At 39.5% G+C, this 23,655-nt stretch overlaps 1 protein-coding gene across 3 annotated transcripts in view; it reads right to left on the bottom strand.

Annotated features, from left to right (window-relative positions):
* Nucleotides 1-23,655, bottom strand: part of unc13c (unc-13 homolog C (C. elegans)) — a 108,544-nt gene that overhangs the window by 45,173 nt on the left and 39,716 nt on the right. For all 3 annotated transcript variants that reach the window (XM_086175301.1, XM_086175303.1, XM_086175302.1), the window contains 7 exons: nt 23,216-23,385; nt 20,270-20,385; nt 19,834-19,997; nt 16,558-16,714; nt 15,813-15,881; nt 7,310-7,399; nt 4,106-4,234 (listed from right to left, as the gene is read on the bottom strand). In XM_086175301.1, the coding sequence (XP_086031427.1) occupies nt 4,106-4,234; nt 7,310-7,399; nt 15,813-15,881; nt 16,558-16,714; nt 19,834-19,997; nt 20,270-20,385; nt 23,216-23,385 (895 nt within the window). The remainder of the gene's footprint in view (nt 1-4,105; nt 4,235-7,309; nt 7,400-15,812; nt 15,882-16,557; nt 16,715-19,833; nt 19,998-20,269; nt 20,386-23,215; nt 23,386-23,655) is intronic.

Below are 23,655 nucleotides of genomic sequence, written 5' to 3'. Positions count from 1 at the left end.
GGAAATTGTTGTGCCAGAGTATCAAGCAAAAACATAACAGTAATAGATAATAGTAGGAAGGAGGAAGAATAAGAAATACAGTGAAATCTAAATTGTCTTAACTGTTAACTGTTAACTACAAAGATTTGAAATGAAGAAAGAATGAATGAATGAATCTTAGTTGCCTCTCTATCATATTTCTGGCAGCGGAACCACTAAGAGAGAATTTGCTACCCAAAGGTAATGTCAGCATTTTAGACTTAACAAGTCAAAATTCCTTCTATAGTTCCACCCTCAATGTATTTTAAAGTGAAATCAGTTTCTTTCAGGAGAGTAAAAGGTAATCTAAAAGCACTCATCTCCGCCATCTGCTCACCCCACACTGATTGATCTTCTCCACACGCTAAGTGACTCTCATGGTGTTTCAGAACAGGCTTCACCAAATTGACACAAATTAGGGAAAATTCATATTTGTATTCTAGCAAGACTCTTCCGCGCAACCACATCCTCTTTCTCTTATCACATAAATATGATCCAACTTCACAAGGGAATGCTATATTCTATCGCAGTGGATCAGATGGAAAGAAAATTGTACTCAAATGATAAATGGTGACATCTGATTTTGAATTATGAGATTTGAATAATAGAACATTGGAAAGCATATCCACTTTCACACAGCGGACAGGGGAGATTTTGTGAAAAAGCTCGGGAGATGAAAATCCAACATTTATCCTCGATGCAATTCTCATCATAATTAATTCCTGTGAAAACCAGCTCAGTGATGAGGTTTCTTTTTTTTTTTCTTCTCTGTGATGCAAGGAGTGCAATGTATTTGCATGTCTTGCAATGATGCAGCTGCGAGAGCTACGGAATTTAATCTTCCCAAAAACAAGATACATATATTTACTGCTGATTTTGTGACACTCGATAAGGGTTGTCTCCTTTAATCATCACGGTTTTGGGCCTTAAAAATTGTGTCTATCTTCTTGTCTCCACCAGTAATAAAAAAAGAGATTGTTATTTCCGCCCCAAACGTCTTAGGCCTTGAATTTCCAAATCACATTACATTTGTTATGTAAGAAGTAGAAATGAATGTAGCGACGTGGTTGAAACTCGATATGTAACAGATTCTTAACTCAAAGCCGCGTCGCTCTTTTGTTATGAAACTTTTCCTCAGATTGTCACGTAGAGGCAGATAATTTGTCCTACTGATGCTGATGAAGCAACAACTGCGACCTATATTAAGCAGAAGAAAAAAAAACAACATTTCCCGGTCTCGAGCATGAATCCCTAAATAATGAGAAGGCTCGAAAAGTTGCCTGCAATCATGGCTCATGACTTGTAAATTTGAGGGAGACTGCATTTGTGATGCTGTGTTTGCTGAGGGATGCTTCACGGCTATGTGTGCGATAACTGACCCATCACAACGAGACGTGCCTCTTTGGAGAAGAGCAAATTTCTATTAAATTGAAGACATGAATAATGAAAGAAATGTCTCTGCAGGTGGTGAGTCAGATATGCAAATTCTATCTGTGCACAACTGCACATGTGCAACTGTGTGTGTATGTGTGTGTAAGAAGGACATTGAAGGTTATGTCATCACGATTAAAGCGGATATGCATCCTGTTAAAACACAGTAGCCTCCCTTAGCTCATTTGTATTCACCTCAGTAGGTGTAACCACATTGTTAAAAGTGATTAAGTAGCCCGCCGCCTTTTTACGCTCAACAACAAGCATGGGCTCTACTCTCAGTTGTACTAGGAGGTGAATACTGTCCTATTCCGACAGTGGTAGAGTAGTAACACTACTTCCGCTCTGTTGAGAGCAATAGCAGCGAGATAAATAGCTGTGCATAACTCCCCTAGAGAGCAAATAGGGCTTTATGTTTATTGTTTGGCAGTTTCAGCCCCTATGTGGTAGGAATCGGCATTAGCATACAACCGGCTCCTCATCAATTCCCCACAATCTATACAGATTACTTTCTGTGAGTGAAGGATGCTCCCGTAGAATGTGATCCCCGGGAGAACGCGCAGGGGTTAAGGTATGGAAATCGGGTTGAAACAAATGAACACAAAGGGAACAAAAAAAAAACAAAAACAAACTATACAATTAAATTTGCCACATGCGTTTTAGTGACAGATCTGTAGTAACATGGCTTCTTAACAACAGTCACGTTCACAAGTAGCTCACAAGTTGCTCTGTGTCTCCTTTCACTATCTCTGTACGTTATTTAATCCTGCACGACCTCCAAGAAAGTGACAGTTCTTTTCCCATTACCTTCCTCTACCTTTTCTCCTCCCCCCCATCTCTCTTCTTATCCTTTCCTTTTTAAATCTTCCTTTGCTACCATTTCAAAGTCTGTCGGGTTAGAATTCTCCCGTCCCGGCACACACCGAGGGCTCCGTTATGTTATGCAAGATGTTTCATTGCTGCTGGAAAGCTCCCCTGCCTGATTGGCCACCGTGTCAGCCCTAAAGTCACGGCGCTTGGTCAATGTTTGGTTTGCGCCAACAGAATCAGGTCCGTCCGTCGAGCGCGAGGGTACCTGGCGTATGTGAATTTAGAGTCGCAACGAGGTCCGCTTAGACGTAAGGATGTCTTTTTCTTCTTTTGTGGCTGAAACATTGATGGAGAGGCTGTCTACTGTTATACTGTGGTGAAAGAAGATGTAATTAGTGGATGTGTCTATCTCCCTGGTTTGGTAATTGCTTACAACCCCTCTGGCTGTTTAAACAAATGAAGCTTATTATTCAGCTTTTGAGAGGATTGCACCATATTAAGACCTAATAAGAAATGATCTTCTGCGGTACGGTGTCTATTCTCCTTGTAAACTAAACTACAGAACAAATCAAGCCTAGTATCCCGCTGCATCAGGTCGCTTTCGTGAAAGACCAACGCTGGCCAAGTAAACTTGCACCTGGGGGTCTTGATTTATTTATAACATAAAACTCAACTTAAGACGATGCGATGGTTCCTTCCTGGAAAAAAACTGTTTGTGTCACGTGACCAAGCCATTTAAACACAAAGCAGCTAAAATGCACTATGCTGTTCTATTATTTTCATGCTCATACATCTATCTGAAAACCAAAGAGCATAAACATCCTTCATTGGTTTGCACTTAGTAGGCTAATGGGTGCTTTAATACACTCTCCGTTCCCTCGATGCTTAGTTTCTTCACCAAAAGTTAGCAGAACACTTCTCCGAAGTCAACAAACAGCAGGGTTGCTTGTGATTTTCACATGTCTACCTGGACAATACTGGCACTCTGCAAAGCCTTTTGCACCAGAAGATGGTGACTATCGATGACCCTTTTTATCGGTGATGAGAGGATGCTGGCGATCAATAAATAGTCCATCACGGTCATAAGAAAAGCTTGAAGCAATTTATCCAGCCACTACATGAGCATTACCCAACCATTTCTTTCTTGTATCCAAGCCCAACTAGACAGCAGGCATCTAGGTAATACATAATAAAATATTATGCTCGTACGAAGTTATATAAAATTTTTATTGTCATGATCAAGATGTGCAGTTACAACTTAGCCCGTGAAAACTGACAAAGAATTTCTTTGTTATACAGACATTGAAGAGTCTGTGTCATTATTCAATGATAAATGTCAAAAAATACAGGATAGGGTTTATATTTCCTCACAATAGTCAACCATCAACCTAAAGCACAAACGTTCACATCTTTAATTTATCACAGACAAAAGGTAAAAATGTGAAGGATGAACTCACATTCTAATAACTGACACTCTTCATCTTTTTCAGAAAGCAAAAGTAGAGAAAAGTCACTGATCATTTTTTTGATCCATTAATCCCATTTAAATGCAGTTGGAAATAATTTTTATCTTTTGCTTTTTAATTTGTTATCAAGGTCTATGAACTGCAGTATATATTTCATTGCATTTCTATTCTGCGATTAAACTAACTGTAAAAAAGATCAAAATATTGTTTAAATAGTTAAAAAATGAGTTGCGCCTAATGAGTGAGTGAGTGATTGTTTTTTTGTCTATATGTAGCCCTGCGATTGGTTAGCTTTGGACATATTTCACATTTTCGACTATTTTTTGGACAACAGAAATTTAACTGTTAGTGCTTTTAAACAGGAAATACAGGCTGCTTACCTGGTCAAGGAGTTGGTTGTACAGTTCATGACAGTTATCGAATATATATTTGTAAGTGGAGTCCAGACACGCTTTTACACAGTCCTTCACCACCATACTGGCTCTTGGTGGACTCTGGAGCTCTTGAACCTGTCCATGTACACACACACACACACAAACACACACACACACACGCATGATTAATAGGCTCCTAGGCTTATCTAAGCAAACTGTCATACATGACTGAGAAAGTTCAAGCCACCTCAAAATAATCACATCACTCCTGCAAATGGACCAAATTCAATTATCCGCGCTACCTTGGATGGAGACAATCTGCCATTGGCACAAAAAAAAATATCTGTACTGTAAACACATTAAACACTTCCCAATTTTAATGTTTTTTAGGGGGAGGGGTGGCTTTTTCATTTTACACAACACCCAAGATTGGCAAAAATTGCTAGTGGCGTGATTCCAAAACAACAAAAAAACTGGGTGATTTTCATTAAGTTGCTTTTTTTTTTTTTTTTCCAAGACTGCAGTTACAGAGAGACAAATCATCTGGTCCAGTTGAGATTTGCCTGCCACACCTTCACAGCGGATGATTTAAAAAGCCATTGGAATTGCATTCATATTTGCTGACACATTAAACTGAAGCAAATTTCCTTTTTGTGATTTCACTTCCTTTGAATGTAATGCTGTTCACCATTCCTTCTCAAAGCCTACCTTTTATAGATGACCCCATCAAAATGCGGTCTATAATGGGGACCAATATGGTCATAGGCAATAATTTCGTTAACTCTGAAGCCTCGGAGTTCCTAAATGTGCCGAGTTCAGCTGTATGGGTTTTCGCTCATCGTGTAAATGGGCTGACACACAATGGTGGACACACACTCATTGTAACTATCACTAATGGTCTAAAGGTTGAGGTGCCCTCTGTAATTGACTTGGTAATCTAAGACTGCAATTTATTACTGTGGTTTGTTATCTTAATCTAGCTTGCTTAATGAAGAAGTTGTTGGGAAATGTGAAGCTGCTGAAATGCAATTTATAAATATAATAATATTCCACCCAAGATCTTCCATCACTCATGTTTTTTTTTTTTTTTTTGGAGACAATTAATACACTTGAAAGTGCCAATGACACTGAAGATTAAATCTTTACAGAAACGACAATGGCGAACTAGGGATATTGTCATCGAGCGACATTGGTGAAGACTAAGCTCAACTTCATTATGTCTTTTTTTTAAAGAACATCTCATTAACTTCAGCTAATAATGTTCACAAATACGCGACAAGCTCATTTCTCAAAGCTAATTTCTAACTCTCCATAGCCTCACAATGATTTTCTCAATTAATTACAATATCACATTCACCATCTCACCACTGACATTTGAGGTTTTTCATGCATTTCCATCAACATAGTAATTTTCAAAAATTAAGCCGGGGTAAATGAAGACAACAGATTTGGGTGCAGGGTCTAATTTGGATATGAATGGTTTTACTATTCAAACAGGAATACAACTAAAATGCGCATGTTCACCGGGCCCTACACCCCTATTATATTTTAAAGACTGCGGTTAATTGCCTAGGAGATGAAAAACTCATCAGTGTAAATCACTCCCTGACTGTTGTTTTGCTGCAGGCTGTCGCTGAAAAATATTGCCCCCCAAAAAGCTGCCTGAATCCTTTTAATAGATGAATTATTACTTTCAATTAGACGGTATGGTGTTTTCATCAGGCTTCCATCCACCTCATAGGGTTGAGTTACAACAAGTTAAAAAGGTAAATTAATTGTTTTCATCCCCATAGTAGAGAAAACTTTTGAGCTATGGCAGGTTCCTTAGGGCGCTATTCTTCGTGCTAGTTTTGCTCGGAAGCTCTCCTGATATTTATTTTAAAACAATTCATTTTCAATCATGATTTAAGCAGTACGAGTGATCCCAATTATATACATCCAGTCAACCATTGACCAATGAAAAAAAACGGGTTGACACTTCTTCATTTTAATTTTTTACTCAAGACCAAAAACTGAATTATACATAAAGGACCACACAAAGACACAGGGCTGATATTCTTTTACAACATATTTCAATGCACTGTGCATTAAATATTAGTACCCTTTGGTTAATGGCTTAGAATTGTTTACAGCTGTGTTATGCTCTGTTATTTGATTCAAAATGCCAAGTCCATTTCACCACTACATTTTTGAAATGATGCAATCAAAAAATCCCAAGTCAAATGTTTAAAATATTTAAAGTCATGCATGTTTTCCAAGTAGAAAAAGGGCAAGCTATTTCCATCTATTATGCAAATTTTGCATAAATGACATGTTGCCAGTGTTACATTCAAGTATATCTAAGTAAGTACATTATGTACCAAGTACATTATATATCAACACTGTAGCCTATGTGATTCAGCAATGCAGCCTCTACACGGCGAAGCTAGCCATGGTCATGACACGGAGTGAAAGCTTTGGTAACCTGAAGTGACAGTTTTCATTCCTTTGCTCACAGCTGCCATCTTAGCTATGCTTCATTGCTCCAACACTACACCCACACTCTAACCAAAAGAGAGCTGAATGGAGCCAAGTTTTTCATAAAGCAGGAAACAGAGTGTTGCAAGACGGGAAAGGAGAGGAAACAAAAAAAAAAAAAAAAGAAAAAGAAAAATAGGGGCCAAGCATTTTAGTCAGTCTCTCTGTACAGGTCAGTGCACATCCCTGACATTCACACACACACACACACACACACACACACACACAAACCAAAAACCAAAACAAACTAAATAAAAAGCAGCCACATAACATGAGGCTGCAGTCAAGTAACTAAACCATTCGTCCACTAGCTTTGGATGGTTAGCGCTGTATAGAAAGCCAGGTAATACGAATTATGGGATTGAATTGATTTCCCCTCAATGAAATGTGCATGAAATCAATCCAAGTTATGTTTACATAGGAGCATTGGGAGATTTTATGGCCGCGGCTAGTACAGATGGTGTCACAGTCCACTCAGTTGGGACGCAGCACTTCTGTGATGAAAGTTTATATACGACAACATATCTATGAGAACCGCACTGACTACGGTTACCACGGTGTTCCGACATCATTCATCATCATGTTTATGTTACTTTCGATTTTTTTTTTAAGCATCCTGCTTCCCAAGAGATCATTGCAATAACTAAAAGCTGTAAACACACACACACACACACATACACGTATACATACAACCTTCATTCTGAAGAATGTAATGCTGGTCAGCAGATCAACGGTGGACTTCAGATCCTGGAGCCGCTCTGGATTTCCAGCTGGAAAATTGTCCTGGGTGAGAGGGAGCCAGGGAGAGAGCAGAAAACATCATGAGAAAAACACAAACAAACAAACTAATATCAAACAAACAAACAAACAAAAAAACACAAACCTGTTGAAAGCGGAGTCGTAATGCCACGGGACTGTCTTTCAACACATCACGTCACTTAGGTCAAAACTATTGAAATTGATTCCAGATCAATGCCCGGCGATCACAATCAAATGACTGTCCGTCTAATCGTTTAGTGGACAACGGAGGCCTTTGCTGATGAAAACCTCCATGAAGTCATCAGGCGGTGCAACCCACCGTAACGGGGAGCATAAAGCCCTGACAGCCCTGAGGAAAGGTATCACGGCCCCATATATTATCCTACTTCTTTCGCTCTCTCTCCCTCTCTCTCTATCTAATAAAATTCTGCTTGTTTTCTATACCTCCTTCTCATCAATACATACGCAGGCAAAGATTTAGAGTAAAATCTGCACTACTGCTTGCAAGGCAGCCCTTGCCAAAAAGTGGGTCTATGCAGCCCACTCTGCATAGTCTTTTGGGCGTTATCTGCATGGAGCTTTTATTATGTTGATAAATTATCAATACGACTGGTTTCCAAGGAGGAACAACAATAAAACAGACAATAGAGTTAACACTGAAGGAAATTGGTGGGAAAAAATATGAAGCATGTTATTGCTTCACTTCAAGGCAATTACTAGCAAAAGTTCAATATTTTCAAACTTTGAAAAAGCAAAAGAATAATTGCTATGCTTCACACAAATCTGTCATAGTCAAATATGGATGGATTCACAAGATTGAGATTTAGCTTTCCTGGCGTGTTTCATATCAGCGGGGATAACATTTTGGGGAAAAAAAAAATGCAATCACGCCTTTGACATGAAAAAAACTGTAAAGCTCGAGGTTCAGTTTATTTATTTCAAAAATGTGATTTACCATGACTTATCCACTCTCATCCAGACTCTGGCAGATTTGTTTTCAGTTTTTTCATTTTATGCATGGCAATTTTCTTTCATTTCTTGTCACACCACCCATTGAGCACATCTTGCCATCATTCACCAACCTTACACTCTTTATCCTGGCATGAACCTTTTTTTTTTTTTTTCTGCTAATAATAATCTCACATAGATGTAGCCTTCAGGCATAGGGAAAAAAACATCAGTCCCCATTGAAACATGGCTTCTGTTCTTTCCCTGCAACCTTGAATATCGCTATTTGTAGTTGATGAGCTGGAACGTTTACAGCAACAGATGTGTTTTATTTGGGGTGAAAGATGTACGACCTTAATAGGGTGATCATTTTTCCTGAATATTTTTCTTCTCTGAAAATGTAATTCTAGAAGAACAATCCACTGCGGCTTCTGAATAATTTGCATTTAATCAGAGCTTGCTTTCTTTTCAAATTGTGTTAGGTGAGGAAACACATACACATATGGACATATGCATGTACAGTCAGTGATGACAACTGGGATAGGCTCCAGCATCTCCCACAAACCTATATATATAGATATATATATAGATAGATAGATATAATTATGACACATTTATATAATTCTGGCAGTAAAATTATGTTACATATGCAGTTGCACTCTCCTTAAGGACGGAATAAAATAATAGGTTCAACTAAGGATATACACTTTCGAATGTTGTGATGTCAAAAAGCATGTTCATAGATGCTTCAAACTAAAATATTCAATGAGCAAAGATGTGGAGCTCAATCTGAGGCAATAGGAAAAAAAAAGGGAGGGGGCACACTTTAAAAGTGTGTGAACTATTAGTGAAGTAAATATTGGAAATGAAAATAAATTACACCCTAACAATATCACACAGGTGATTGTGTACTGACGAGCCTGGGCAAAGACATACGGCATTAAAATGTCATTATATATCTCAAGGAGATGCCAATGATCGAGCCAGTAATTCGTTATTTGCTTGTCACCTGGTTCACAATATAAAAATAATCTGGGTTTGAGCAACAGGTATCGTAACATTCAACTTCATTCAATCACTTCATTCAGGGATTTGTTTTTCACTTTTTTTAATGTTTGTTTTTCATGCTCTCTAACATTACACAATCTCGGTAAGCTCACTGTGACACTAAACATGGTTAAATTTAAATACAAAACCACACAACTCCCTGGAGTGTTTACTGAGCAAACATCACTTTATATCAAACTGGCCAAACTCAGCCAAAGACAAAAAGGCCTTGCAGCCTGCACTGAATATTTTATAACCAACCCTAAGAACCCTGCAAATCCCAGGTGAGACAAACTCTCAATGCAATTTGTCACAGTGTATCCATGAAGGCATAAATACACAAATAGTCAAAGAGAATGCATAATAAAATAAAGGTCTAGATGTTGCAAAATAATGAAGATACAATCACAGAGGCGTAGTCATTCAAGGTCAAGGTCTGATATTGTTCTAGTACTGCAAAACCTCAATTTATTGCAAATTAGGCTAAGACTGTGAACTCCCTTTTGGAGGGATCAGAAAGTACCTTTGTCTCCCAAAAAATATGTAATGACACTGAAGTATGCTGGCGCTTTATATTCATGTTCAGGGGGATAAACAAGAAGCTTTCTGCACTTTGCTTGAAAACTTCATAATATTTTAAGAATTAACGGCTACATTTGAATCGTCGAACGAGGAAGAACTGAACTCTTGAGTGTATTTTCCCGTTTTTCTTGAGGAAAGGGAAAAGCACTGACGCGACCCAGGTTGCTTCGAGAAGGTTTTCGCCAACTGAAAAAGTGTGGAATCGCTGCGGGACTTGGGTTTGTCACTGGGAACTGGTACTTCTATTATGTGGGAAAGAGAAACTGTTGGATAGAAAATTGACCTGTCAGCAATGACTCACCTGACTAGTTGCTCTGATTGGGGGTTAAACGGTCCAAAAAATTCCAATAGGTTTCTGTAAAACATTGTCATCTTCTCTTTGTGCCTTCGAGTGGAGCCTTTTTTGGTAACGTCAAGGTCAAGGAGGAGGGGGACGAACTGAATCGTTTTATTTCATTTTGTGTCGATCAGGTGGTCGAATAAGTATACGATTGGGACAAATTGTTTAAAAGTATGGGACAAAAAAAAAATGTCTCGGCATCAATGATGCCAATTCACCTCCTGGCAGAAAGTCTCTCTCAAATGAAGGAGGAAAAAATTGGACTGTGCACAAGGTGATGCGGATGCGCCTGGAGGTATTTGGGGAACTCACGGGAATCCAGAATGATCTGAATGATGTTTTGGATAATTCAGCATGAGGCGGACCTCGGAGATAATGAAGTGCTTTGGGTCAGGTACAAAAATGTGTCTGCCGTTTGCCAAAGTTACACAAACACTTGCTGAGAGTCGGTTGTTACTAAAGCTTAAGTTTTGTTGATTCCAGCATTTTACAGAGGGCATCGAAATGTAGATCTTATTTTATAAAGATGCAGCAGAATTAATATCAAGTCATCGCACTGCTGTCTAAGTATTGTCTTAGTTAGTATTCCGTTGCAGTTGCTGTGGGTGCCCTGAAATTCTTGTCAAGGTACCAATGAATTCAATTACTGTGCTGTTGGATGCATGTCAGTTTGTCCCTTTCATGTGCGAGCACCTGTGTGTCGGCGTGTGTGTGTGTGTGTGTGCATATGTGTGTGCGTAGGCTCATGCCTATGTCAGATAAGACAAAAATTACCAGGGCAGAATATTGTTCAAGTTTCGATCCCGTCCGCACCCGTTCTGCTGATCCAAGCCCTCTGTTTTACAGAAGCAAACTCTATCTCCCTCACAATGTCATTATAAGGAAATCCATACAGCAAAGGGCTGGATCAGCCAGATCAGAATCTTGCTCCTATCCATTTGTGGCGCTGTAAGATGGCTCTCTGTGAGATGGCTTCAGAAAGTGGGAGAATGAAAGAGTATGATCTAGGTGGGTGTGTGTTTGTGTGTGTGTTCACATGAATGCGTGTACATGTACAGCACGCATGTTTCTTGTGTGTATGAATCACTGATCTGTGTCCATTTTGACAAGACCAGCAGGGCAATTCTGGCAGGTGAAGCCAGTGTGTTATTCCCTGATTCCTCTCCGTGAGCATGCTATTTCCAGAGAGCGAGGCCTTCAGAAAATTAAAGCAGCAGTCTTTCCTTCATTTCAACCTCTCTCTTCTTCCCCGCTGCCTACCCACCACTCCTACTTTCTTTCCGTTTCTTTTATCCTCTCTCCAAATCCATCTGTTGTTCCTCCAAAAACCACTCTAGCTCCTAATCCTCCTGTTCACACGTTTCATGTACCTCCTTCCCAAACGTCTCTATCCCTCCCTTGCAAAGTGCAGCTGAATTAATTTGAAGCAGGGGTGTCGAACTCATTTTGGTCCGGGGGCTACATACGGCCTAATTTGATGTCAAGGGGGCCGGACCGGTAAAATCATTACCTTGCAGTAACACTAAGTCCAATTTTTTCCCTTTGTTTTAGTATAAAGGAGGTAAACAGGTAAATTATAAAAATCTTTATTTTTAATGAATTGTTCCTCTAAAAAATACATGACAAATTAATATTAAAAATGAATATTAAAAAAGCATTGATGAAATGACACCCTAAAAATAGTGTTGAGTCAAATGAGAAAATTTTGTCACGGTGGGAAAATTTGCCACTAGAATTTATTAGAAAATTGATTGGTAGCATCAAGGCTAATGGTGGCTATTCTGGCTATTAAATCAATCTTTTTCATTTTGCAGTTTTTTATTATTTTTTTTATTTTTATAGAAATAAGAAAAGATCGTTTTAACAATGCCACCAGAGGTTTTTTAATCAAAAAATCATTTTGCTTTCAAATTTTGAAGCAAAAATTACATTGCAAAGTTACCTTTTCATTTTTCCTTGCCATTTTTTTTTTTAAAACCCACTGTATAATACCCCCAGATGAATGTGAGAAAAAACACGCGGGCCGCACTAACACAAAGATTCGATTTCAGGCAGGGGGGGCCACAAAATATTGTTACGAGGGCCACAATTGGCCCGCGGGCCGCGAGTCTGAGACCCCTGATTTAAACCCTGTCTTTCCATCCCTCTTAATCATCATTGACTTAATGTCCTCCCCATCCCTTCTTTTTTCACTAATGGTCAGCTACCAGGATCAGCTGCCATCAGTATGTGTCTATTTAATCCCACATAGTCGCTCACACAAAAGCAGCAGCACAAAATCTGACAACTAAAGTGATCATCCCCGTGGAGACGCGTTGCTTTTGGGGTCACGTTAAAAGTGAGAGGGTCATCTTTCAGTGACAGGCGGTGACATCGTGCCCGCGGCAGGTGGAGGTTAGTAGGTCTGTTTGTGCTACTTTTCAGGTGCGGAGGGAGACAAAAGCGAGGTGAAAGTGTGTATGGATCTGACTCTGTGAGTGCGTCTGTGTTTGTGTGTGTCGTCTAACAAGATTAGGTCTCATGGGATTGTTCTGGAAGATTATGTACAGAGTGTCGCAATTTCAATCTGCCTCGGTAAAACAAAGCAGCACCTTTAGCAGCACCTCGTACCATCAAAGATGATGCTTCCCGTTTTATCGTTTCACAACAGTTTTCTGGGGAAAGTCATTCGTCTTTGTCACATTTTCTTTTGAAAATAAATCTCTTTAAATGCTATATCATTGTAGTTCTAGCACTGATGTCGAACGAAACACAAAGGGACTGAAAACCGCATTCGGATCTTTCCACCGATTAGTTTTTCTTATTGATTTTAAAATCTTTTACAGGCTCATATGACACTTACTTGCACTGGGAAACCTCAACAGAAATATTTTTAGATTACGAATAAGGAGAATCAAAGAATCAAAAGCGTTGGTGATGCCGCTTTTAACTGTTACGCCTCAAAATACTGAAATAGATTCAAGAAGGATCTGAAAAACCGATATGTTCAAAAGTGAAAACCATTGATTTAGTGTGGATTTTTTTTTTCTTATGTTTGGTTTGAGCAAGTATGTTATCTGTTTTTCTTTTCTTTATTTATTTTTGTGTTTGATTACAAATTACATGTGTCAAGAACATTTTTGATTTTTTTTCATTATTAAAATATATTTCTATTTCATTGTCTCTTCAGTGATAAATTATATGGTTGTAGTCAGTGTCACCCTTACAATGTTAGTTTTTTTATTGCTTGTATATTTTATTGTTTAACATTTATTGTATCAATCAGTCATCTTTATTGTTTTCAATTACTGGTCCCACATTGGTTTTTTGAATTTACTTCTAGCATGAAGGGTTTTATCAAACACTTGTAAGGCCTTTTAGATTGTATTTTATTACAGTTAAAGGTGCTGTATGTAAAAGGTCTGGATGATTGGTTGATGGCTTCTACATGATCCTGTCTGGTGGCCTCTCAGCTACAACGTAAGTCACCAAATGGATGCATATGAAGAATAACCATCCATCAAAGCAAACATTGTCTGATTTAGGTTGACTGAAACGACCCCACAGGGGAATTAACAGTGGAATTTGTTTCGGGGTTTGAAATGTCAACGTGTATTTAAGTTGGGCTGACTCGAAACGAGATGTTGATTTTTCAAACACAGGACATCCTGCATGAAAGTTACTCTTCCTCCTCATTATCCCCCATATTATCGACAAATTCCAAAAGATAAGGTTGATCGCAAGCAACTGTTCCATCAACTTGCCATCTGTAATGATGAATGATGAACACATAACAATTATAATAATTTATCCTTTCAAACTCAGGCCAGTCAGACTCTGTCATCCACGTCTTTATGGATCTTACTTTGGTGCACAGTCATGTTGGAAAAGGAAGTGGCCGCCTCCGAACTGTTCCCACAAAATTGGGAGCACAAAAGTCTTGGTACGCCAAAGCTTTCAGAGTTCCTTTCACTGGAACTAAGGAGCCAAGCCCAGCTCCTGAAAAACAACCCCAGACTATCACCCCCCCCCCTTTCCACCAAACTTCACACTTGGCACAATGCAGTCAGACAAGTACCGTCCTCCTGGCAACCGCCAAACCCAGACTCGTCCATCAGATTGCCAGATGGAGGAGCACAATTAGTCACTCCAGCGAATGCTCCGCTGCTCTAGAGTCCAGCAGCGGCGTGCCTTACACCACTGCATCTGACACTTTGCATTGCACTTGGTGATGTGTGATTGGTGATGAAACCCGTTTTATGAAGCTCTCTGCGAACTGTTCTTGAGCTAATCTGAAGGCCACATGAAGTTTGGAGGTCTGTAGCGATTGACTCTGCAGAAAGTTGGCGACCTCTTCGCACTCTTCAGCTGACGGTCAGTCCGTCAGTTTACGTGCCCTACCACTTCCTGGCTGAGTTGCTGTCGTTTCCAAACACTTCTATGCGCTTATAGTACAGCTGACAGTTGACTGTGGAATATTTAGGAGTGAGGAAATGTCACGACTGGATTTGTTGTACATGTTGCATCCTATCACAGTTCAATGCCGAAATTCCCTGAACTCCTGAAAGCGACCGATTCTTTCACAAATTTTTGTAAGAGGTGCTTGATTTTATACAGCTGTAGCCATGGAAGGGATTGGAACACCTGATTCTGATTATTTAGATGAGTGAGCGAATACTTTTATTAACATACATATATATATACGTATATAAATATAGTTCACATATAATAAATAAATATATAAATATACAAAAATACTGGGTGAAATTGGTCAGATCAATCTAAGATTTATGCACGATTTCTAAATCCATGATTCCCTATGGGGTGGGCACTTACTCCAGTGTGTTTTTATTGGACCAGAAAGGCTCGCTAACAATTGATTACCGATATCCATGTAATGGGCTACAATTTACTGAAAATTGCAAAACCCATCCTATCATTAATAATTCAATCTATTTCAAATTATACCTCAGTCAGTGATTTTATTTTTGGTTGTTTTCTTGCCTTTGCCAAATATCTTTTTTTTTTTCCTTTTTACAGTTGCTAATACGGTGTATCACAGTAAAAAGCCAAATGGCCTTCAAAGCTGTATTTAGTCAACATATATAGAGAACATAAGTGTTCAACTGGCATCATAAAAGGTCAGATTAGGCTTGATGCCACTGACATTTTCCACTCCATAATTCTGATATTTTGAAGAAGACCTTTCACATTAGCATGCATCTGCTTCACATTTGGCATTGACATCACAGTGTGTCAAACCAAGTTGTGTTTTAATATAAAAAAATGGAAAAATGTTAGTTTACGCAAGAAAGAAAAAAAAAAAACATATCGGACAGAAAAAAAAGCAAAATAATAACGGTTGTAAAGTCAATGTGAGATCTTTTAAATGCAAAGCAGAGAAGACTAAATGACATGCTACAGTTTTGCAGAGAAAAAGAGCAGTGCCTCCTGAGTCTGATGTGACAGTTATCACGGACACAATCTCAGTCATGCCAAGGTTTCACAAACACACCACACATTCATTATGTTAATACATACCCGATATTTGGAGAGGTCAATCCTCAGGGAGTTATGCAGCTGGTCCAGTAATTTGACAAATTTCTCCCTCTGGCAGGATGACAATTTAATACATCAGTTTGAGGGTGTCACAAGGCCCAAATGTTTTTGTCTAAAAGAATTATAACACTATGTACTCAGCAGCAGGGCTTTTCTATGGTGTATGGCAATATAGCACAGACATTAAAAACATTAATTACAGCATGCACAACATAAAGTAAGGAAAAATAACCTTAATCTGTGGTTCAACTTGATATTGATTGGTAAACACAGTTGAAATGCACTAATTTTCCAATACAAAGTAAATCCGTCTGCGATTCAGTTTTTTCTTCTAGTTTCCAGGTTCTTGTATTCAAAGGGCGTGTCAGTTTCCATTGTGCCTTGGTTATTGCGACCGGATTTGATTAGTTAAATCTAGTGGAGGTTTCTGTATTATTTCATGCCACATTAATATTTCAGACTCACAGAGAATCATGCAGCGCTCTTCAGCAGAATTGATATGATTGCAGTAATTCAAATTAGCCTCTGTTTTGACTCGCCTGACTGTCACTGCTAACCTTGTTGATTTTAATTGCACGTTTCTAAAAAGGCACATAAATACCCAACAAAAAAAAAAAAAAAAAAGAAACATGTTGTTCATTTGGTAATAGTTTGAAAAAATGACTTGAAATTTGCACGGTATGTTTATAAATCACGTCTAAGTGATTGAAAGTGGTGGCTCACTTACCCCAAAATTAGAGGCAGCGAATCGGTCAGAGGCAGAGGCAGTCGTTGTGGTTGTGGTGGTGGTGTGGGCGAAGTAAGCATTGATGTTAGCGAGCAGGTTGCTCATCACTGCCGGAACACCGGGACACATATATTTGGCCGACAGACAAGAGAAATGCCTGCAGTGGAGAATAAATAGTTATTACCGACACTTTTCCCACATTATGAGGGGCAGCGCTGTAGCCATTTTGGGTTGACATCGATATAATTTCATGAAGAACCAATAGATAATCGCATGAAAAATGGAGATGATTTGAAACCCCACATCAACTTTATTCCAGGCAGAGAAAATGATAAATGGCACAATCTGCCCTAAAGTAATTCTCAAACTGTGGACTTTCAAAGCTCATAAAATCCTCCCCATGAAAAATAGATTTAAAAATATCCCCTTCTCTTTATCTGCTCATTGTTTCCAGTAAAACAAAAACTGAGCAGACATATTGCAATATAGACTTAATTCATTATTTTCCTCTTCTGTCTATGTTACAGTACAAAGCCATTACTCCTGGGTGGGAAATTAATATTTGAAAACATATGCAGGGCAGTTGTTGAACTTCTGCACAGTTTAGAGTATATTATATTGAAAATTTGATTAAAATGTTATATTCCATGATTGTCAAAAAAATGTGACTAGAGGTAGTTATATTTAAAGGAAAAGGTGAAGGATATATACATTTGTTTTTACAACAAAGCTCATTGTTTCACTCTTCTCATACCAAAAGCAATCCAGACAAGTGGATATAATATGCACTTAAAAGCTCTAAATGCAACTATATATAGATGCACTCAACGTTTCCCAGCTGGGGGATTAAAGTGGGGATTAGTTATTTTCCAAAGTTAATGTATTTTATTTAAATGATTTTTTTTTTTTTTTTTTTTGCCAAAAATAAGAATCACATATTATCAGACTGTTTTTTTGTTTCTATCTCTAGCTGTCTCTCTTTTTCACTCCACATGTAAACACACAGACACCCCTTTTTAACAATACTAACTAAAGGTAATTAATTGCTGGAGACGAGAGGCTCTGGTTCGATTCCAGGTCTGGTCCTTACTGAGGAGCATATGCTCCTTATAGTGAATTTTGACACTGGCTGCCAACTCCATCCACATTCGGCTCATAAAAACCTTGTTGTTCTGGAGAGTACACCGCATAAAAATGTAAATGTGCAATAATGTGTATGTTCACTGTAATGCAACGGACAATTACAAAATGGAGGGCTCCATCATCAACCTCTGGGTCTTATCTTTAGCAACAACCATCTGGATGTTGTGGAAGCTTTTTTACAGTTTAGACATCAAGGAGCTTGAGACCAGAAGAAAGTAGGCATCTGTTTAGCACTCATTGTGAATGCTATTGAAAACAGATCTTACTGTATTTTGAGTTTATTGCAACGGATCTGCATGACTGGTGACATTCTTTGGCACACGGTCACACTGCAGGCAGCTTTTTGCAAGTTCAGCACGGTTGCACGTCTCCTCTTGTTTACCGCTCATTTCACTTTCCGTCGTTTACATTCCACGTGTATCTGAATGGCATGACAGAATGGCACCCCCCTTTGTATATATATATTTTTTTAAATATGCCTTTATTTCCAATTTTATTTACTATTGTTAGTTGCTAGCGCTTTGAAGGTAACACCATCTTATTCAGTGAGGTGTTGCTTCACAGAAGGAAGTAATGATTACAGACTTACCACCGGCCCCGCGTTCAACAAACACACAGGCATTCACCACGCATTGACAAGCACACAAATAGAAACACAAATATGTTCCCATCAGGACGCCTTCTTAATTACCCTGCTTTCAGCCTCCCATTTATCCAGGAGCACAAGGTGTTGAGAGCGAGCAAGGAGAGTGGGAACAAGAACCAAAAACAGATGATGATGGCATCCACTATCCTAGCATGGTACTTTTAGACCTCAATTGTCAGAGTCCATTTTCAAGTGGGAGGCATTATTTCTCCCAGCGCTAACCTGCCTTCTTTTTTTTTTTTCCGCTTTTTTTTTTTACCAGTGGATGCAGTGTAATACACACTCACATAACATTTTGTGGTTTCAGATGGGAGAGAGAAATAGGAAAAGACATTATGAATGCGGAGAAAATGGGGGTTGGGAGGTCGGGGAGGGAAAAGTGATAGAGTGGGAGAAGCGAAACAAGCGCGAGGGAGTGTATGTGAGGGCAGGAAAGAAACAACCAGCCGATAGTTTTTATGATCAAGCAGAATGATATGTAATTACATAAATCTTGTCACTCCTAATATCCACGAAAAGCGAAAAGGTCCAAGCCCAAAAGGGATGTTACATACTCCCTTACTGCTTATATTTGAGAGATCAAACATCTTGTGAAACACTTTATCCGGATATGTCGTATTTCTTTGCAGCATTAAAGCATTCAAATGTGTCATATACTCATTACCGTTACTATACGATGGCAGTAGAAGTTGGAATCTGTATTTATGTGGATATAATGGGCTGTGATGGAAGATATTCAGGAAAAAGCACATTCGGGTGTGTGAAATGCAAGCAAAGACTAATATGCTTTGTTAGATCGGATAAAAGTAGAAAAGAGAAAAACTGCCACGAGAAAAAAAACTGAATTATGACGAGTTGGATGTTGACATTGGTCGAATGGCTCAACATACTTGCAAAAGTACCATGCAAAAGTAAATTCTGGTCAGAGGACGAAGGGACTGTTTTTACTACGTTTAAACTGAGATCATGCACGGGAGTCATATCTCACTGCTTCCTTCACTTATCGGCAAAAATGTTTTATACACGTCACTGGAGTAAAATTACACTGACACTACACTATATGGAATGGCACTGAATGAAGTTGATCAATACCTAATGATATTAATAGAAGATACTGTGTCTTTGTGTAGCTCTCTGGGTGGAAGCAACCAAAAGCAGGGAGATATTTATGGTTGCACAGGGTCATGGAGGGGCGTAGTGACGGAAAGTGATGGAATTAAGAGTGTTTATGTGTGATCAATGCAACCAAGGCAGATTACGAGTTTTTTTTTTTTTTTTTTTTCTCTCCCCTCCAGGAATCCAGTGATTAATCAATCAAACTTTGGAGCTCAATAGTCCTCCAAGCTCTGTTTCTGCTGAGGAGACATATTTACTACATTTCTTCTCTTTCTGTTCTCCTTCTCTTATCTCCTTCTCTTCTCCACTCTCTCAAATGAGACAATGACATATTGGTGAGGTAAAAGGCCATAGATCAGGGTGGTACTAACGTCATAGCCTGATAGATGGACTCCACTCCGTATCTCATGGCAAACTCATCCACTATCTCCTGGGAAACGTCGTCATAGTAGACCTTCCATGCCTCGTCCCCTTTCACCTGTGGGATCTTCACGACCCCGCTGCTTTTCACCTCAGTCAGGTAGTGGAACAGGTTCTGTGAGTGGCGTGGGAGATAAGAAGGGACGGGAGAGCAGTGATGGAGGACGATGTCACCGCAAGTAATAAAAAAAAAAAAAAAACCGAACATGTCTTTTTGGTGATGTACATCGTTGTATCGGGACCGTCGTCACTGCCGGATGTCTTTTATAGCAAGAGGCTACGCCGGGACTATCGATTGTTGGTTTTTGATGTCACAACAAAAGTTTTCTCTTGCACACACCGATGATTGATTGAGACCTCATACATTGGATCAGATAAAATGTTCACCTCATGTAAACAGGTGTACTGGCCATGAGGAGGAACCACATTTTCCTCCCCTTTCATCTCCACGCTGATCTTGAGTCTGATGGCGCCAGATACAGCAGACTTGTCTGTCCTCTTATCTGTAAAACACAAAGAGACACAATTAACCAATTCAGTGGCTGTTTTTATTGTAGTATTTTTTTGTTTGTTTGTTTGTTTGTTTGCTTTGTTTGTTTTTTTTTTCTTTGAAGCACTTTGGTCAGTATTTAATTCTATGGGCTAACTGAAAAACATATCGCTTCGATATCTAGTACATGCGGGATTGCATGTTACATGGATGTCATATATTGTAATTTCCGCAGTTGGGATTTTATTGCAATTTTTTTTCAAATCTGCATGTTCAGTGGCATTCAAATTATCACCTTATTCATGGAAAATAAAATAACACTTTGCATAAGTTTCTGCATCATTAACGCCCACCCTGAAATATATTTAGAGATATATCTTCATCGTGATGGACCCGCAGAAGGACCCAGAACCAATCAACTAATGGTCTATAACATGACTTAAATACAGCATGGAGACTCCAGTCAGGCATAGCAGCAGGGATGAGAAGGTACATAGATCAATACCTGAGCAGGGTGCAGAAAAGAATTGACAACAATACCAGAGTAACCAAACACCAGCTAGTGGTTGACAGGGCAATCATCCAGGATTGCATGATCAGAAGTACAAGCCAGTGCATTGCCATGATCGATTACAAGAAGAACTATGACTCAATGCCGCACACATGGATGTTGGAGACTCGAGCTGTGTAAGAGCCGCCTTAGTCCTATATCCCGTGGCCATTCACTAAACAGGAAATGGGAGGTTAAGGACTCGTGAGAGTCAGAGCGACTACCCACAAGTAGATGCCCCCCGCTGATGAACTGCTGAGTCAGTGCCTCCAACAGCAGAAGCCGGGCAAGGAGAAAACCAGAAGGACTGACATGTAAAAACAAACCCCTGCATGGCATGTTCTGTACCAGCTTCAAGGGAGTGGCTGACATAGTTAAAATATACCGGTGGCAAGAGGAGTCTGGACTGAAGACAGCGTCAACTGATCGTGGCCACGTAAGAGCAAGCCCTGTATGTACAATCGATCAAGACCGGGGTCTATCAAACTAGACGCGAGCCCAGGTGCAGGTAATACGAAGATGGAAACCCTACACATTACCACAGGGTGCAAGATGCTGGCAGGGAAGTGCATGTATGAGGTGTTGCAACCAGGTGGCTAGCAAGCATCGTACACATACTGAGTATGGGCTGGACGTCATAGGGTCAAGGTGGAGGACATCAACAAATGTCCCGTGGAACTTCGAGTTCCAGGTGGACAAACTGGTGATGGCAAACCAACCAGTTACAGCGGCAGTCGACTAGAAGCAGAAGACACCCATAGCGGTGAACATCGTGACAATAACGTCATGAGAGAAAGAGCACGAGAAGCTGGCGAAACACCGGAGGCCACAAGGACGAGTTAAAAAGATAAGGCACAAAACTGGTCCCAGTAGTCAATTGGAGTAGTAACCCCCAAAATAATGAGAAACTTGAAAATTCAATTAAAACATGCAAAAACATGAATGGCAGCATTTCCACTCATAACTTTTCTGGATGATCAAGCATTTACCATCTCATAAATAATAATAATAGTCAGTGTTTTTTTGTTTGTTTGATTTGTCCCAGAAATACACTTATTCTTGTTTGAGTATTGCACACACACACACACACACACATACACACACACACTCACACTCTTGTCATGCTGAAAAATGTCCAAATTCAGACTGAAAGAGCATCGCTAACAGGTCTGAGAACTGATGACATATCAGGTACTCAAGTCGGTCAGAGACTTCTAATGCCGTATCCAGTGTTCCCAAATACAATAAATCTGTCCAACAAGTGAATTGTCAAGTGAAAAATAATGACACCAAGAGACAAGGACGAGAATGGGAGTTACTGAAGAAGCTTACAGAGGAGAGCAGCTGGAGGGCTGGACACGCACACCGGCAAAGGCCTGTTTAAACATTAATTGTGGATATTTTAAAAGAGGGAGCAGCAGAGAGCAAGACCACTATTATTCCAAATTGCCTCCTTTTAGCATAAGAGGCAAACAAAGACAGCAGCCACTAGTCATAATACTTCAATAGCGGCCGGGGCTTCCATTACGCTGCCATTCAACCTCATGTGGCGGGATGAAAGTGGTCGTGTGAGAGCGGAACGAGTGAAAGACTCGAGACATTGACTGGATCGGAACTAAAGCTGAACCACAGCCTTTGGTAGATGAGCAGCAATGGTGACCACAACTGGACTGGGCTTCATCTCAATTTGTTGGGGGAGAAAGGGGGGGGCGCTAATAGAGTATGGATAGTCAGCAGCCTATCATCTCAAAAAACCACTTTGTATGAATAATAATGAAAAAGCATGTTTGAAAATACAGGAAAAAAAATCCTTTTATCCCAAGGGCATTTGACTCCATGAAAAAAACATGAGAATTAGTGCATTGTTGCCTCTTTTGGATACATTTCCCTCACCTCATCCCCAGTGAGCCTAAACTTCAGCATTGGAATTGGGCATAACCTTCATTCTCTCTCTCTCTCTCTCTTGTTATTTTTATGTAACCTCAAATTCTCAAGAAGCCCAATGAGAGATTTTGTGCTGCAGGCGTCATCGCATTTGTAAGACCCTCCTCATTATCAGATTTAATTAGGTATGAAAGAAGAAGTTAAGAATTTGTGGGACACCCTATTAAAATGTGTGCATTTAATTCATGACCCATTCGTAAAAAAGAGTTTAATACAACATGGCTGGTGAGTGGACATGTATGGAAATCTATCTAAATCAGTCATAAAAAGGTCATATATATTCAGCTCTTTAATCTGAATTTTTCTCTCGTTTTTTTTATTGAAAGAAAAAGAAATAAATAGAACCTACCCAGGTTGTACCAAACGTCCATTTCTCCACTGAGAGTGCGAACCTCAATGATGGTCTGGCCCAGAAAGTCATCTGACTCCCGCTTGAAATGTTGCTTCACTCTTGACTTGATGTCATCATCTTCATCCCACACGCGCACCTTGATGCGGTCGGTTGCATTGTGACACTCACTGCAATTTTGAAAGATGATTATGACCGGTCGAAGCAATCACAACATCGCATCCAACAATAAGAACAGCGACAGTACATTCAGTGACAGCTCATCAAGTCTGTTATTTAGCGGAGCGAAATGACAGTTAAATGCACAGTTCAGCATGAATACCAAGACTCCTTGACCCTTTTCCTAAGTAACATATGGAGAACAATTCTTGCCTGGATTCAAATATGAGTATGTGTGTACGAGTGAGTGGGCATGTCAGCATAAAAAAGTGTGTGTGTGT

This window comes from Fistularia commersonii, chromosome 27 (assembly GCF_037954325.1).
Source record: "Fistularia commersonii isolate RoL2024-O1a breed Wild chromosome 27, RoL_Fcom_v1.0, whole genome shotgun sequence".
Classification (NCBI taxonomy): Eukaryota; Metazoa; Chordata; class Actinopteri; order Syngnathiformes; family Fistulariidae; genus Fistularia; species Fistularia commersonii.
Note: the sequence above shows the minus strand (reverse complement) of the source record. Positions and strands in the feature narration are given on the sequence as shown.